At 62.6% G+C, this 16266-nt stretch overlaps 2 protein-coding genes across 4 annotated transcripts in view; one reads left to right on the forward strand and one right to left on the reverse strand.

The window, feature by feature from the left end:
- ANO8 (anoctamin 8) overlaps positions 1-9613 on the reverse strand; it is a 10677-nt gene extending 1064 nt beyond the window's left edge. The window contains exons 1-16 of the mRNA XM_049639422.1: positions 9256-9613; positions 8377-8487; positions 7811-8262; positions 7634-7730; positions 6873-6989; positions 6642-6769; positions 6386-6547; positions 5903-6055; positions 5646-5772; positions 5471-5526; positions 5299-5373; positions 3681-4490; positions 3232-3423; positions 2933-3094; positions 1017-1683; positions 20-155 (exon numbers count right to left, since the gene is read on the reverse strand). Of these exons, the coding sequence (XP_049495379.1) occupies positions 20-155; positions 1017-1683; positions 2933-3094; positions 3232-3423; positions 3681-4490; positions 5299-5373; positions 5471-5526; positions 5646-5772; positions 5903-6055; positions 6386-6547; positions 6642-6769; positions 6873-6989; positions 7634-7730; positions 7811-8262; positions 8377-8487; positions 9256-9361 (3551 nt within the window). The 5' untranslated portion in view covers positions 9362-9613. The remainder of the gene's footprint in view (positions 1-19; positions 156-1016; positions 1684-2932; positions 3095-3231; positions 3424-3680; positions 4491-5298; positions 5374-5470; positions 5527-5645; positions 5773-5902; positions 6056-6385; positions 6548-6641; positions 6770-6872; positions 6990-7633; positions 7731-7810; positions 8263-8376; positions 8488-9255) is intronic.
- Positions 9614-10525: 912 nt separating this feature from the next.
- On the forward strand, positions 10526-14847 carry GTPBP3 (GTP binding protein 3, mitochondrial). Of its 3 annotated transcripts, XM_049640184.1 has the most exons (9): positions 10526-11398; positions 11820-12073; positions 12181-12267; positions 12366-12568; positions 12737-12809; positions 12897-13040; positions 13235-13400; positions 13630-13908; positions 14109-14847. In XM_049640184.1, exons 1-9 carry the CDS (start codon positions 11346-11348, stop codon positions 14332-14334), a joined length of 1485 nt encoding a protein of 494 aa, XP_049496141.1. In that variant the 5' UTR covers positions 10526-11345; the 3' UTR covers positions 14335-14847. The 3 variants fall into 3 exon arrangements, with proteins under 3 accessions (XP_049496141.1, XP_049496139.1, XP_049496140.1); XM_049640182.1 differs by having other exon boundaries at positions 12366-12809; XM_049640183.1 differs by having other exon boundaries at positions 12737-13040.
- The last annotated feature ends 1419 nt before the right edge of the window (positions 14848-16266 follow it).

The raw sequence follows: 16266 nt of genomic DNA on the forward strand, positions 1-16266 counted from the left end.
CTCGCCCCCGCAGCCCCACGGCCCGTCCCACTGCCAGCAGCCTGCGGGCGGCGTCGGGGGCCGGGGCAGCGGCGTTGGCGGCGGCGGCGGCGGCGCGGGGCTCCGGCTGCGGCGGGTGCGGAGGGCAGGGGCGCCCACGGGGGCCAGCGCTGTCCCTGCGGAGGCGAGAGGGGCCGTTCCGGGGGGGTGCCGCCCCCGCCGCCGGACCCCGCTCGGACCCTGCCCGCGCTCCCTCCCGGGCTTCCAGGCACCTCGAGGGCCTTATTGCTTCTGATCAGTGACAAGGGGTGGGCGTCTTCCGGTGCATCCCCTGCCTCTGGGCACTGGGCCCCTCCCCGTCACGGGGGGGAGGGGACAGTCTGAGGAAGTCCCTCTGATTTCTGACCTGCGTCCCTGGTGTTGCAGCTGCCACCTCTTGGGCTCCCTGGGGGATGAGCTGCTGGAGCCTGGAGCTGGGTTGGGCTGGGGTTGGGGCTAGCAAGGTGGGCTGGGGGGGGGGGGGGGGGGGGGGGGGGGGGCACGAGGCTTGCACCTCTGCTCAGCGCGAATCCAGGTGCAGCCTGTGGCCGAGCCCAACGAGCTCCCTGGGTAGGCAGCCCTGGCCCCCACCTCCAAGGAAGGCCTCCCTGAACAGCAGGGCTGCAGGTTAGGGACTTGCATAGAGGCCTGGGGGGGGTCCAGTCCCCCCAGGATGAGCTGGGTGTGGGGTCTCATAGGGGCAGGAGAGGCTGGGCCAGGTGGGGAAGAAGCCTCCTGCATCTCTCCTGGCACCAGAGCATGGAGGGCAGGGTGCCCTGGGAGGGCCACCGGGACAGGGGGCTTTGGCTGTCAAGGGTCCCGGAGATACTGAGCAGGCTTTGACTGAGAGGCTCCACGTACCGCGTACCCAGGTTCCCAACCGGTACAGAGACCGGGCCTCCTCTGTCCCCTTCAGCCCCTCTCCCCAGGCCTGGCCACCCCACCCCTTCCCGCAAAGCCCAGCCCAGAGTCCCCACCCCCGAGTTAAAGCTTGTGACCTGAGCCTTCCTCTTCAGGCCGGGGGGCGTCCGGCTCCTCAGCCGCAGCCTCGTCCACCGGCCCACTCCGCTGGGCTCGGCCTCCTCCGCCGCTGGGGGTGCCATCCAGCCGGGCCTGCCCACCTGCCCCGTTGGACCCGGCGTCAGCCCGGGCCCCACCGAAAGGAAAGAGCTTGCCAGCGTGGAAGGCCTTGGGCGGTGAGTGGCTACGCTCTGGGTCCCGCCGTGTCTCAGGCGACTTGAGGAACTTGAAGCTGAGGAAGGCTGGCAGGCGGGTGTCGCTACCCGTGGGTGACTGGGCAGGGGGTGGCCGGGCGGCAGGGCCAGCCCCCGCGCTGGCCAGTGAGGATGCGGCCCCAGACGACAGGAACTTGCCCTGCAGCGGGATGATCTGTTTCAGCTTCATGACGTTGTTGGGTGCCAGCAAGGACCCCGGGCGCTTGGGCCGCTCTTGCCCGTGGCCGCCTGCCCCACTGCCCTTGGCCTTGGCAGAGGCCTTCTCAGGGGCAGCAGGGTCCAGCCCTGAGCCTTCGGCCCGAGCCTCCTCCCGGCCGCTGGCGTCGCGCTCTCGCCGGGCATGGTGCTCCGCGTGGCGCTGGCGCTCCTCCTCCTCCCGCCGCCGCCGCTGCTGCTGCTGATAGCGGTGCTGGGCCTGGCGTTCGTGTCTCTGTGGGCAGAACAGAGCCATTAAAGGGACTGGGCAGAAAAGCTGTGTGAGCCCCCCCCCACCCCGCCCCCAGGCCCATGCTGGTGCACCCTGCAGAAGCGGAGAGAGATCCAAACACTTACTGGGCACCAGCTGCCTTCCTGGACCCACACTGGGGCTTTCTGTGGAAGTGGGGAGAGATCTAAACACTTTTTGGGTACCATTTGCATCCCCGAGCCTACCCAGTGGCTCTCTGAGGTAGTAGGGAGAGATCTAACCCCTTATTAGGCACCAACTGCATTCCCGGATTCATGCCAGTGCTTTCTGAGAATCGAGAAGAGAATTTCTGAGAATCGACAAGAGAACTGACTGGGGGGGGTGGGCTCAGTCGGTCAAGCATCCAACTCTTGGTTTCGGCTCCGGTCATGACCTCGCGGTTCGTGGGTCTGAGCCCCGCATCCATCGGGCGCACTGACAGCACGGAGCCTGTTTGGGATTCCCTGTCTCCCTCTCGTTGCCCCTCCCCCACTTGCTCTCTATCCTCTTCTCTCTCTCTCTGTCTCGAAATAAAGAAACAAACATTAAAAAAAAAAAAAAAAGAATTGAGAAAGGGGGTAACCACATATTGGTTCTTGACTGTCCCCTGCCTTCTGGAGAACCAGCGATAGAGTCATGAGTGGCACAGGCCAGACTCCACGCTGGCCAGTCCAGGAGCCTGTAGCCCCACGTGTCTTTGTCAACGTCGGTTTCAATAATTCGAATAAAATGGCAAAACAAAATAAAGTGCGATGCGAATTCCGCCTCTCAGCTGTACCGGCCCCATTTCAAGTACTCGTCGGCCGCCCGGAGCCAGGGGCCACCCAGGCAGCGCAGACAGAGGCCATCTCGGTCATTGCGGAGAGCGCCGCCCGGCGCTGGTGAGCTCCTTGGCCCACTCGGCAGCTTTCTGAGGAATGTGGCAGAAGCCGGGCTTCTAGGAAGCATCAGCTGTGTCCCTGGCCCCAAACGGGACACCGCCGGTGAGCTGGCCGATGACTAAATGTTCACAAGTGCCAGCCCGGTGCTGGACGCCACCGGGATTCCGGGAGGGGACCGGCCGGTGCAGAGCGCTAATTATTACACTGGGCTCCGCACATCTTCCCTCCTGCTAAGTACCCGGCCGCCAGCCAGCCGGCCGAGGTGGAGAAGCCCCACCGAGTGAAGGAGTAGACCAAGCCCAGCGCCGCACCAACGTTCCCCGCCCCCCCCCCCCCAACGTCCCCCCCCCCGCCCCGCCCCCCTCCCCGGCCACCAGCCCCACCTCGAGCACCACCACAGACACGATGGCCGCTTCGGGGCTGAGCCAGGGGAAGAGGCGCTGCAGCTGCCCGCACTGGCCGATCAGGTAGCAGTTGACCACGATCGCCAGGACACCCATGGCCTCCATCACCTTCTGCAGGGGAACACGCGGGGTGGGGGTGGGGGGGCTCCGGTGGGGTCCAGCCGCCCTTTCCCGGGGCCTCCTGCCCCTCCCCAGCGCACCCGGACTCCCTCGGGGCCTCGGCTCCGAGTCCTTGGCCGCCCCCACACCTGCCACTGGCCGATGCTCTCAACCCGTTGCCCGAAGGGCCGCTGCAGCCCCGTACACAGCTTGAGGGCGTCGCTTCGGATCTCGATGAGGTTGTTGACCAGGGCGCACAGAGCGGCCAGGGGGAAGGCAGACGAGAAGAGTACCACATAGCCGAACTGCACGAACATCTCCTGGTAGTCCTGGAACGTGTCCTGCAGGGGGCGGGGCGGTGCCTGGGTGTGGCCTTCCGCCCTCCCTCAGACCAGAATGCCTCCTCCCTTAGACTACCTTCCTCTCTCTCAAGCCTTGCCTTCCTCCGATGATCCTGAATGGACCCAGAGCTCCCCTTCCAGGAAGTTCCTGACCACATCCAGGGCCCCATTTTATTGCACCCCTCCCACCTCCCCCCTCAGACCGCAGGCCCTGCCCCTCGGAGGGCCTCGCCTGGGCCCTCAGACGCTCTCCTCACCTCGTACTTCTTCATACAGCTCTCAAGCTCGGCCTGGGTAAGCTGGGGTGAGTGCTCCTCCTCGGGTGGGTCAATCCAGGATGACCGATTCTGTCGCCGCTGCCTCCGGGCTGAGTCGCCCGAACCTGGCTCCGGGTCTGGGCCCCCGTCTGGCCCCTGGTCACGGCCCTCGCCCCCAGCCCGGCGGAGCAGGACGGCCGGAGGCTCCCGCTCGGGACTGCCGGGAGCCCCTTCGGCCTCATCGTCTTCTTCAGCCAGTGTGAATACTCCCGGCTCCAGCCCCTTCTCCACCATAGTGGGGCTCCCCTCCTCCAGGAGGGCCTCTGGGCCAGGTCGCCGCCGCCCAGCCCCTCGTTCAGCAAAGCTGACCTTCTTCAGCCGGAGCCCACAGTCCAGGAGGCCGCTCTCCTCACCCTCCTCCTCCTCATCTTCCTCCTCCTCCTCCTCCTCCTCATCCTCCTCCTCCTCCTCTTCTTCCTCCTTGCCTCCCCGGGGCCCATCCCCCATCTCCCCACCTTCCCCTGCGGGCCGCCGCTCCACGGTAGCCTCCTCCTCCTCCTCAGGTGCCCCACAGCCCCCACTGAGACACCTGCGGCCCCCGCTGCCGCCTCCGCCACCCTCTTCGGCCTGGGGTTCAAGGCGGCGGGGTGCAGGGCGCTGGAGGCTCAGCAGGCCAAGCAGGGCACGGGCCAGCTCCCAGGCAGCCTGTAGGCCAAGCTCGCCACGGCCCAGCCGCCGGTACAGGTGCGGCTGCAGGACCTCACGCACGTTCTGGAGGAACTGGCGGGTGATCAGCAGAGTGGCCAGCATCTGGGGGCAGGAAGGGGGTGGAGAGAGGCCACGTGGGGGGCGGGCGAGGCCCCGGGCACCGGGACAGGCTGCTGGGACTGGGCACCCGCCTTCTAGGAGCAAGCTTCCAGACACATGCCCTGAACCCAATTGCTAAAGCCACCCCTCTGGATGTCCCGGGACATGGAGACCCCAGCACTCAGCCTCTACCACCACTCATCTGCCACAGACCATAGCCTGGCGGGCCAGTGCTCCTAGCCAACCTCCTGGGGTTGTAATGCATGTCTCATCCTGCCGTGGCTCAAGGTCCCCTGCTTGCAGCACTGCCCAGGAGCTCAGCTGGTGCCCAGGGCCTCAAGAGGCCCCTGCCATCTGCACCCCATCAGCAGAGCCCCAGCCCCTTGGAACATGCACCCTTGGCTCAGCGTGAGGCCCCAAGCATAGCCACACTGCCCACCCCGGCGAGACCCTGTGGGCTCGCCACCTGCCCATACTTTGGCCCGGGCCACGAGCAGGAGGCCCCGGAGGGAGAGGAGGAGCAGGCGGAACCGCAGGGCCGCGAGCGGGACCAGCACCGCCCGAAGCTGCCGCTCGAGGCTCTGGGACAGGGACAGGACGAGCAGGAGCTGTGGAGGGACCGACGGACAGGTGGACGGACAGATGGGGGGTGGGTGACAGGCAGAGAGAGGACACACGGACGGACGGACGGACAGAGAGAGAAGGATGGAGGAGGGGGGGGAGGGGCTGGAAAGCCCGTGGACCCCTTGGCCAAGTCCGGCCCCCCACTGGCCGCCATTGTGGGGGGCACTGCCGTGGGCTGGGGTCTCACCTCTTTCAAGCGCTCCATGTCCTTGAGGTAGAAGCCAATGTAGAAGAGGCTCAGGTATGAGTTGACAAACTGGAACTGTGGGAAGCAGACAGGTAAGCAAATTTGACCCCAGGAGCCCCCCCTGTGCCCCATGTAGGCCACCCCCACTGCCCGCCTGCTGGCCGCCACTCACCAGGACGACTTTGATGATGAGGTGCTTCTCATAGGCGCTCTCCAGCCGGTAATTCTCTGGGGGCCGAGGGGGTGAGTGAGGAGGTGGCCCAGGCCCCCTGGGAGCAGCGGGGAGCCTGAAGGCCAGTGAGGACCTTCCTCCCCAGGGCAGCGGGACCTCCCCTTGCAGGGCGTACCCATGTCGTTGAGCCAGATGGCGAGCTTCTTGTAGCCCTCTGCGCTCACGCTGACCAGCAGGGCCAGCACGACCTTGGGCAGGAAGCGGGCAAGACGAGGCAGCCCTTTCACGCTCAGCACCAGCTCCTGCAGGGGCGGAGGTTTTACAGGTCACCCCGGTGTCTGGGCTCGGCTTGGGGGGTGGACCCGGGCAGGTGGCTGTCTGGTCAGGGCCAAGGCTGGGGCTGGGGTGGGGGTGGGGGAGGCCAGAGGTCACCTGCAGCTGGAAGCAGCCGAGCATGAGCAGGAACACACAGGCCAGGCAGGTGAGGCACAAGGGGAGACTCACGAGCAGCTGGAAAAGCAGCCGCTTCCAGGGTGGGTAGTAGAACTCCTCAGCCCGCGTCACAGGGCTGATGCGCCGGATACCCTGGCAGAGGGTGGGGGTGGGGCTCAGCGTGAGGCCAGAGGTGCACCCTGCCCCACACACCCTTCCCAGTGCTCTGAACTCCATTTCCATCCACCATGCCTTTACCTCTGTGGTGACGCTCCCCCCCCCTCCCCCAGACCCAGAACACCTTTCCCAGGCCCTTAAATGCATTTTCCCACCCCTCCCCTTCCGAGCATGCAGATCCCCCGACTCGGCACACCCTTTCTGATGCCGTAGCCCCATTTCACATCTTGTCTTTGTCCCTGCAGTGGCCCCCCACCTCCACCTCTCATTCTTGGGAGTCCTTGGACCCAGACACCCACGACTGACCCTGAACTGGGGCCGTGGCTCCTCCACTGCTTCCCCAGGTGAGTCCAGCGTCCCCCATTTGTAGGCCAGCTCCGCCCCCCTCCGTTTCCACTCCTCCAAGAACAGGGTTGACCAGACCACGTTGAAGAGGGCAAAAACCACACACGATACATCCCGGCTTGTCTGGGGATGGCGGAGGGCCGAGCTGTTGGCCAGGTTGGCCCAGGAAGGAGGGTGTCTCAGGTACCCCAGCCCCTGCCCAGCCCACTCCCAGCACCTGATCAGCCTCCGTAAAAGTGTACAGGACAGAGCCAAAGACGGCTGGGTATACCATCGCTGATGTGTAGAAACCCAGCCAGGCAAAGTACATGGCAATCTTTACTCCGAAGTAGTCACAGATGTCATCTGCCAGGGGCACACAGCGGGGGTGGGGTGGGGGGTGTTCTGGTCAGCCCTGCCTGCTCCGGAGACTCCCGCACACACATACCCCCCCAGCCTGGGGCCACACCTAGAGGCTGGTTTTCACACACAGCTTGCACCCACGACTTCATGAGGCGGTTCAGGATGCGCTGCTCATGGACCGGGAACACCTGCTGGATGATCCCGCGGGCTGCCAGCTCAGGGACTGTTGGGGGACAAGAATGCGTGAGCCCCGCCCTTCTGCCTCTGCCTGACCCGGCCAGCCCCCTTGGCCAAAACCCATGTCACAGCTTTTCCCTGCTTTTAAATCTGCAGGGGCCCTTCCCAGGAGAGAAGTTCTGAGTAGACAGATTATCTAGTTCTCCTTCAGAATTTGGAGGTGCAGAGGCAGGCAGGAGAGGATGCAGGAAACCTGGTAGGATGGGACCAGTGTAGAACCCTGTTTTTAAATAAAGCCATTTGGCCTCAGCTCACTGCTCCGAACGTCTGAGGATCGGTGCAAAGTTGGCGTCAGGAGGTGAACTTGGGGTAGCTGGTCTCTTGGAGAGGAAACCGAGGCCCAGGGCCCCACCACCCAGTGCATGGAGTGCTGTCCATGGTCCTGCCCCTACCTTATGCTAGACCCAGAAAAAGGTTTCTCAGGGATCAACCTCCCAGGGAGTAAGCCCCACCTCTTAGTTAAGGCCACACCCCTTCATCTCATTGATTGATGCCTCCAGGCCCCACCCAACTCTTCACTAGCCTTTGATCAGTTGGCTCTAGGCCCCGCCCTCTTACGTTGATAGGCTGTCCTCTAACAGCCCCACCCAACTCCCCACGTGTGATTGGAGGTTGGTCCCGCCCACTCACTGATTGGCTGGTCCTCCAGGAAGCGCACGTTGTGTAGTGCCTCGCCCTGCTTGGCTCGCAGGTTCTGCAGCCAGAAGCGGATGATGCTCTGGCGTTCCTGCAGGGGACAGGGTTTGAGCACAGGGAGCAGCAGCCCAAGGGCTAGGGGTGCACACTGGGAGCCAGAGCTGGCCGCACCTGGGAGGTGAAGAAGCGCAGCTCACTCTCCACATTCTCGTAGATGAAGTCCTCCTCGCAGGAGAAGCCGCGGGTGCCCCCGCCAAACTCGGCCTTCACTGCTTTGCGCAGACCCAGCTCGTCGGCTCCTCGAAGCAGGCTGCCAGGGAGACAGGGAGGTGGCATCATGGAGAGACCCTGGCTCACCTTCCTGGCGCTAGGGTTGGTATACCTGGCAGCCACCTGGGACAAATGCAGGGCGCTAGACCTCACAGTTAGTGCTTGGAAGGGTGGGGAGCTGGGGAGCCGGGTCAGCGAGAGGCTAGGGACAGAGACTCGCCTCTCATACGTGGCGGTGACGAAGAAGGCATAGGCACGCGTGTGGCGGTGGTGGCGGACTTGTACGATGAGCTCGGGGATGCCCACGCGGATGTGGTTCAGCAGCCATAGCAGCGTGTGGTCATCAGTCGTGTCTGCCAAGGGGCACAGGGACTGATGGCTCTTGTCACAAGGGGTCTGAGGCTTCTTACACACTCCTACTCAGGGTGGCCCGGCTCAGGGGAGCCCAGGGCAGTGGGCACAAGTACCTGGAAAGGTCATCAGCACATCGCAGTTCTCCGTAGGCACCGTCTTCATCCACGCCTTGTGGGACACCAGGTAGCGACCAGCCTGCAGGAGCCGCTTCCCAAAAAGCTTGTCTAGGGGGCAGGTGGGGCAGGGCCCAGGTCAGGCCACTCCCAGACCTGGACCCCAGCCTCTGGTTCAGTCCCTCCAGCCCCGGCCCTTGCTCATACACTCTCCAGGGCTCCTCAGCACTCAGCCTGGCATTCAGTGGCCTGCAAGCTCTGGCCTCGGCTTATTTCCTTCCCTCCGTGTCCTTGCACCAGCCAGGTCCTTCTCCAGAAATGCCCTTCCCCCAGGTCCTCCCTTACAAATCTTACTCATTCTTGAGGCCCAGCTCCGCCTCCAAAACCACGATCGATAGGGCGCTCACTAGCAGCCCTGAGCGCTACACCACATCATGTCAGCGCGTCCTCAGAGCTGGGTGCGGTTCTTATCCCCATTTCACAGGTGAGGAAACTGAGGACCGGGGCGTTTAAGTCACGCACCCAAGGTCACAAAGGCGAGCTGGGATTCGAACCCAGGACCGTATGATTTTGTATCCTCTGCGGAGTGGCTCTTTCGAGCGCACCCCTGTCGGGCTGCGATCCGGTAGCTCAAGGGGTGACTGGGCTCGGCCCCAGGCCCGGGCTCTCAGAGGGGTGTGTCCGCGTCTCTGCTCTGGGACCCCCGCCCCCTGCATCTTCCCAGCCGCTCTAGCCCCGCCGCAGCCGCAGTGCCCGGAGAACCGGCCCCTCGACTGGACTCCAGGCCTGGGACAGCTGACCCCAATCCCCTCCCGGTCCGACCGCCGTGCGCACCCCAGGCACCTGCAACCCTGTCAGATCCAGCCGCCGCACACATACCCAGAACTCCGGACGCCGGGGCTGCAGGCTCGCCCTCAGGCGGGGGCCTCTTGCCACGCTCGCCCTCCAGGGACGTGCCCCCGGCGTTGGAGGTGGCTTCGGCCATGGCGAGGGCAGGTCAGGTCAGGGGCTGCGGGCGGCCCGAGAGCCGGGGGGCCGCGGGCTCATCGGGCCGGTGCAGCCGCGGAGCGCGCTGGAGGTGGAGACAAAGGCCGCGCCCGCCCGCGCCGGCCGCCGTCCCCGCGTGCCCGAGCGCTGCTTCTCGTCTCCGCCCGCGCGGAACCTCGATTCTCCTTCTCGTCCCCGCGCACGTCGCTCTTGGGTTCTCGACTCCGCCCGTGTTGTTTTCTGGATTTTGTTCTCGCCCGCCCACTTCGCTCTCTGGTGCTCGTCTCCGCCCGCACCAAAGGTGCATTCTCTTCCTTGTCCCTGCCCGCGTCATATTCTGGGTCTCGTCCCCGCCCGCCCCGGGCCTGGATTCTCCGCCTCCGAGCCTTAGTTTCCCCATCTGCAAGTGCGGGGTTTGGAATCTGAGTTGGGCGTGATTTGACTACGGCTGGACGTGGGAGGGGGCGGGCCAGGTCGGGGGAGATTCCAGGTAGCAATAACTTCGCCACAGAAGACGAGTACGTAGTTACAGCAGGTTCTGCCTCTGAGTCTCACCTTGAGCCGTTCACCTACATGGGGCACTCGTCGCGCCCTCTCCGTCCAGTTAACCCCTGGACCCCCGAGGACGTCACCTCCTCAGAGAGGACCCGATAGGGTTGCCAAGTTTAGCAAACAAAAGTACAGTCTTTCCAGTTAAATGTGAATGAACTTCTGACAAACGAATAAATACATTTTTAGTATGTCCCAAATATTACATGGGCCATAGTTACCCCAAAACTTTATTGGTTGTTTATCTAAAATTTACATTTAACTGGGCGTCCTGTATTTTGTCTGGCATCCAGACCGCTGACCATTCTGTGTAGCCTCTTCTGTTAGACGGAGAGCCCAGGGAGGGCAGGGACTCTTTCTGGTTCTTGGCGCACAGGTGGCGCTTGATGTATACTTGAGACTGATGGAACAACGCGGAGACGGCGAGTGTCCGCATTCGTCCCTCTTTTACAAATGAAAAAGTTGAGCGGGTCGAGGCAGGGTTTAGCCGGTCCGACAGTTTCTTCCCAAAATTGTGAGAGCGCCGCCCGCCCGCTCCGTCCAAGAACCAGAGAATTGGCCGTGCGAAAGCGCCCGCGGAGACCCCGCCCAGCCAGTGTCTGGAATTCCTCCATCAGCGCTTTATTCCGCGGTCCTGCGCTGTCCTGGGTTAACCTGAAAGTAATCCCTGAGATTCCCCTTTCTGGCTTTCGGGGAGCCAGGGACACACCGGAGACCGGATTCTCAGCTCTGCTGGAGCAGGCCTGGGCCGGAAAAGCCCAGACGGCAGAGAGAGCTGTGCTGGGGATTCCAGAAAGGCGTCCGGTCGGAGGGGACCTTGGAGCTAGGGTCTGAGGAGGAGTTTGTCAAATGAAGAAGGGTATCCGAGGAGGAGGGAACGGCGGGAGCGAAAGCTGGGGGAGGGGCGAGAAACTTGGAGAGTTCTGAGAACACATGTAGGAATCTTCCCAGAGATTTGGACTAGACTTTACCAGGGCCAGGGCGTGAGTTCCCCGGAACCCATCCCTCTGCGCCCCTGAGATCTCTTGCGTCGCCTAAAGCTTTGGAGTGGCCCGATGGAAAATACGGGACTCGAACCCTCGTCTCGGTGTAATTCCCACGGCCCTGGGCCATGCGTGGTTCTTCCTCCCACCCTTCATTTCCGGTGTCTCGGATTCTCACTGTTCTAGGATCCTAAAAATTCGGTCTAAGGTTGCCGGGGGAACGCCATTTCGCTGCACCCCCGCGTGCAGCCCCTCCCCGCCTCTTGCCCTGTCACCAGCCAATAGAAACGAAGATCTTCAGTGAGTGGGCAGTACGTCTTCTAAGGGGCCCAATGATGATCGGGAATCGTTGAACATTTTACCAGTCACGCCGCGGAGTAGGCGGGGCCTCCTGTCAGGACTAGAAGTCACCCAGGCTGAGAGGGTAGGCGGATCGCCGGTTGTGAATCCATGTGGCGGGGGTTGTGGACCCTGGTAGCCCGGGCCGCACGTGGGCCTCGCAGGTGGGGCGATAAGGGGAAGGGGTGTGACAGCGTGGGGTGCTGCTTGGGCTCAAACCCTCTCCCTGGGATCTGAGGGCCCAGTTCCCTGCGGCGAACCACCTTTCGCATTTTTCCAAGCTCCAATCGGTTCGTTCCCCTGCCGCAGAGCCCACATCTGGGTCGCGCATTGCCCTCAGAGTCACATTTTGATATCAGCCCCCTCAGCTTCACAATATATATCCATCCCCCTGCCGCAGAGCCCACATCTGAGTCAATTATTGCTCTCAGAGACCTCAATCGGGTCTGGCCTCAGACGCTCCAATCTGCCCATCCTCCAGCCGCAGACCCTCCACCTGGGGCATCTCCCGACCGTCGAGCCCTCTATCCACCTGCCAGTCTGCCACAAGAGCCTCCCAGATGCACTGATTCTCCTCCTCTCCAGTCCCAGACCGTGCACGCGCCAGGGCAGCGGCGTCCCGGTCCCCGGTTCCGGGGCCACTATCTTCGCGCTGAGTTCCGGCCACGGCCGCTGCGGCATCGCGGTGATCCGAACCAGCGGCCCCGCCAGCGGCCACGCCCTCCGGAGCCTCACGGCGCCCCGGGACTTGCCCCCGGCTCGCAGCGCCTGCCTGCGCCTGCTCAGCCACCCCCGTTCCGGGGAGCCGTTGGATCGCGCGCTGGTGCTCTGGTTCCCAGGTGAGGGGCTCCAGATCCCGAACCTGCTGTAGCTCTCGTGACCCAGTTTCCCCCCTCCAGGCGTTTGCCTAGCCGTACTCTCCTCGACTCCCATCTCGCCGCACTAGGTCCCCAAAGTTTCACGGGTGAGGACTGCGCCGAGTTCCACGTGCACGGAGGCCCGGCGGTGGTGAGTGGCGTCCTGCAGGCCCTGGGTGAGTTTGCAGCCTTGGGTTCGAGGTCCGGCTCTGCCAGCGAAGCTCAGGACCCAGGGTGGGGGCCGGGAAGCTCAGGACCCAGGACCTTCCCGCAGGTAGCGTGCCAGGGCTGCGGCCAGCTGAGGCCGGTGAGTTCACCAGACGGGCATTCGCCCACGGGAAGCTGAGCCTGACCGAGGTGGAGGGGCTGGCGGATCTAATTCATGCGGAAACCGAGGCGCAGCGGCGGCAGGCGCTGAGACAGCTGGACGGAGAACTGGGCCACCTCTGCCACGGCTGGGCCGGGACCCTCACTAAGGCAAGCCCCCTATTCGTCCATTTCCGGCCCGACCTGCCCAACCTGTGCGTGAGAGCTTCCTCATTGCAGGAGTCTCCGATCCGGTCCCTTAGGTCAGGCTGGACCTGGGCACACTGGAGGGTGGGTTCCTGGGTGGCCACACCGTTGCCCCCTCTCCCCCCACCCCAGGCTCTGGCTCATGTGGAGGCCTATATCGACTTTGGTGAGGATGACAACCTGGAGGAGGGCGTCCTGGAGCAAGGTGGGTCCTGCAAGGGATGGGGACATCTGGCATCTCAGCCCCCGGAGGCCCCCTCACTCCCTCCCCTCTGCTCTCTTCCATCCACAGCTAACAGCGAAGTGCGGGAGCTGCAGCTGGCACTGGGCGCACATCTTCGAGATGCCAGGCGCGGGCAGAGGCTTCGCTCAGGGGCGCACGTAGTGGTCGCAGGACCCCCCAACGCTGGCAAGAGCAGCCTGGTGAACCTACTCAGTGCGTGGCGGGCGGGGGCGGGGCCTAGTGTTGGGGGCGGGGCCGGGAGCTGGGGAACTGAGCTGTTCAGGTGTTGGGGGAGGAGCCGGGAGGCTGAAAAGTCCGCCTCGCCAGGAGGTGGAGCCCGAGGGAGGGGCTCCATCGCCTCCGTCCCGCCTCCTTGGTGATTACCCCTGCTCTCCACGCCGTCCCAGGCCGGAAGCCTGTGTCCATAGTGTCTCCGGAACCGGGGACCACCCGCGACGTGCTGGAGACCCCCGTGGACCTGGCCGGGTTCCCGGCGCTGCTGAGCGACACGGCGGGGTTGCGGGAGGGCGCTGGGCCCGTGGAGCAGGAGGGCGTGCGGCGCGCCCGGGAGAGGTAGGCGGGTAGGGTGGTGGGATGGGGAAGCAGGCACTCCCGATTCTCCTGGCTGCCTTTATTTTATATCCCTCCCGAATCCGGAAAGGCTGCTCAGCTCAGTGGGGACTCCGACGTGGGGAGGACAGCGATTTAAATTCAGCCTCTGCCCGTGCCCCACCCTCCCCCCCGTGCCCTTAATTACTCAACTCTGGGGTCACTGCTCAGTTGGTTCTCGCTGTTCCCCCAGGCTTGAGCAGGCTGACCTCATTCTGGCCGTGCTGGATGCTTCTGACCTGGCCTCTCCGTCCAGCCGCAACTTCCTGGACACCGTTGTCGCCCCCGCCGGAGCTGGGAGCCCCAATGGGAACAGCCAGCGCCTCCTGCTGGTGCTCAACAAATCGGACTTACTGCCTCCAGGCGGCCCCGACCCCAGTCCCAACCTGCGCCCGCACCTGCTGCTGTCCTGCTTGACCGGAGAGGGGCTGGATGGCCTCCTGGAGGCGCTGAGGAAGGAGCTGGCCGAAGTGTGAGCGCCCACGCCCTCCCCCTTTCCCACACCCTCCTTCAACCCAAGTTCAAGTCGCGGCTGAGCCACTGGCTTTGGACGTGTACCCGCCCACCCCACCACGTCCAGGCCCATTTTCTGTATCTACAAAATGCAAACGATCCTCCCCCTGGCAATGGTAGTTGTGAAAGTTGAGAGATCACATCCTTTGTCCCCTCCAGGTGTGGGGACCCATCCACAGGCCCACCGCTCCTGACGCGTGCAAGGCACCAGCATCACCTACAGGGCTGCCTGGACGCTCTTGGCCACTACACGCAGACTAAGGACCTGGCCCTGGCTGCTGAGGCTCTGCGACTCGCCCGGGGGCACCTGGCCCGCATCACCGGCGGAGGGGGCACTGAGGAAATCCTGGATATCATCTTCCGGGACTTCTGCGTGGGCAAGTGAGGGGAGCCCTGGAGCTCTCAGCCGGGCAGAGTGGATGCCCAGAAGCCTTGAGGCATGTGGGAAGAGCTTAGGCCAAGTGAGAATCTCCATCCCTGGGGGAAGAACCTGACTCCAGAACAATGAAGCAAAGCCGCTGCCTTCAGAGGTGGTGAGCTCACTGTGGCTGGCCGTGACCAAGCTACGGCCAGCCAGATTCCCTTGCAGGGACATGCCAGGGGTTCAAGCCGCTCTGGAGTGGAACCGCTCTGGGTGCCTGATTGTGGAGGAGCGGGGGTGGAAGGTTGGGATGGAGGTGGGAGGGCCTCAGAGTTCTTTGCTTTGTGGTTTTTCATTTATTTTGCAAATACCAAAGGAATATAAAAAATTCAGGTGATCCAGAAATGCTTAAACACGGAAGACTCCGTCCCCCCACATCCCTTGGGGTCACAGCTTAACTTGTGTCCTCCCAAAATTTCTCTGCTCTTTTGCATACTTGTGGATACACCCATAAAATATACGTTTTGTATTTTGTACAGAGAGTATGTGTTTATTGTTTTGGAAGTTGTCATTTCCTTATTTAGTATTAACCTTAAAGCTTAGACTCTTATATTTTAAAGACGCTTTTAAAAAGATCTATATTTTGGAGAGAGAGAGAGCGAGTGCACATGGATGAGCAGGGGAAGGGCAGAGAGAAAAAGGGAGACAGAGAATCCCAAGCAGGCTCCACGCTGTCCGCGCAGAGCCCAACACAGGGCTCGAACTTATGAACCAACCAGGAGATCATGACCTGAGCCAAAACCAAGAGCCGGACACTCGACCGACCGAGCCAGCCAGGCGCCCCTTAGCCTCTTATGTTTTAAATGTATGTATGTATGTATGTTTGTTTGTTTAGAGAGAGAGAGAGAGAGAGAGTACAAGTGGAGGAGGCACAGAGAGAGAGGGAAAAAGAATCCCAAGCAGGCTTCACTCTCAGCGCAGAACCTGATGTGGGCTTCATCTCACAACCGTGAGATCATGAGCTGAGCCACAATCAAGAGTCAATGCTTAACAGACTGAGCCACCCGGGTGCCCCGCCTCTTACATTTTAAGAGACTTGCAAGGTCCCGGGTCCCTGTTCCTTCCAAAAGCTTCATTCCCTCAGTGACTTATGAAGCCCCTGCTATGTGCTAGAATCGTGCACATCGTTTCATTGGGTTTTCCTAACAGCGCAAGGCGGTGAGTGTTTTGTTATAGTTTTACGGACGAGGAAACTGAGTCTCAGAGAAGAGTAGCTAGTTGCTGGAGGTCCCCAGCTTTGGGATTTGCACCCAGCTGGTGGACTCCCGATCTGAGTGCCCTGTGGGCCTTCTGTGCAACAGGCTGAGTGCAGGACGCTGGGAACACAGAGGGGAACAATTGTTGCAGGCGTTGCCCCTGCCCTCGTTAGAGCCATCGTTCCTTAACAGTGACGGCTGATGGCCGCTGTGTGAACTTGTGATCACGAGTCCTGCCAGGTCAGGGACTTGAAGGCAGGCCGCCGTACAGAGGTGACGTTTGTACTGACAGCTGAATGGTGAGACGGAAGCCAGATGGAGGAGATTGGTGAAAGGGGGCACAGCATGTGCAAAGGTCCTGAGGTAGGAGCGCCATGGTTCAAGCCACAGTCAGGTGGCCGGTATGGCCTCGCAGTCAGTGTGTGAGGGGAAGGAGGAGGGAGATGGGCGGAGGAGGAGAGGGAGGATCTGACTGATAATGAGGCCTTGGAGTCTTTTTTTTTTTTTTTTAATTTATTAATTTTTGGGAGAGTGCAAGCAGAGGAGGGGCAGAAAGTGGGGGGGTGGGGGGAGCAGAGGATCCGAAGCAGACTCTGCACTGACAGGCTGACAGCAGCGAGCCTGACGCGGGGCTCGAACTCACGAACCACGAGATCGTGACCTGAGCCGAAGTCAGATGCTCAACCAACTGAGCCACCCA

The sequence above is a fragment of the Panthera uncia genome, chromosome A2 (assembly GCF_023721935.1).
Source record: "Panthera uncia isolate 11264 chromosome A2, Puncia_PCG_1.0, whole genome shotgun sequence".
Lineage (NCBI taxonomy): Eukaryota > Metazoa > Chordata > Mammalia > Carnivora > Felidae > Panthera > Panthera uncia.

What these genes read in the sequence shown, in the direction of transcription:
- GTPBP3 (XM_049640182.1), top strand. Translation starts at nt 11,346, where the DNA reads ATGTGGCGGGGGTTGTGGACCCTGGTAGCCCGGGCCGCACGTGGGCCT. An exon ending in GCTGGTGCTCTGGTTCCCAG is followed by an intron (nt 12,074 to 12,180) that starts GTGAGGGGCTCC and finishes TCGCCGCACTAG; the next exon opens with GTCCCCAAAGTTTCACGGGT. An exon ending in GTGCGGCGCGCCCGGGAGAG is followed by an intron (nt 13,401 to 13,629) that starts GTAGGCGGGTAG and finishes CTGTTCCCCCAG; the next exon opens with GCTTGAGCAGGCTGACCTCA.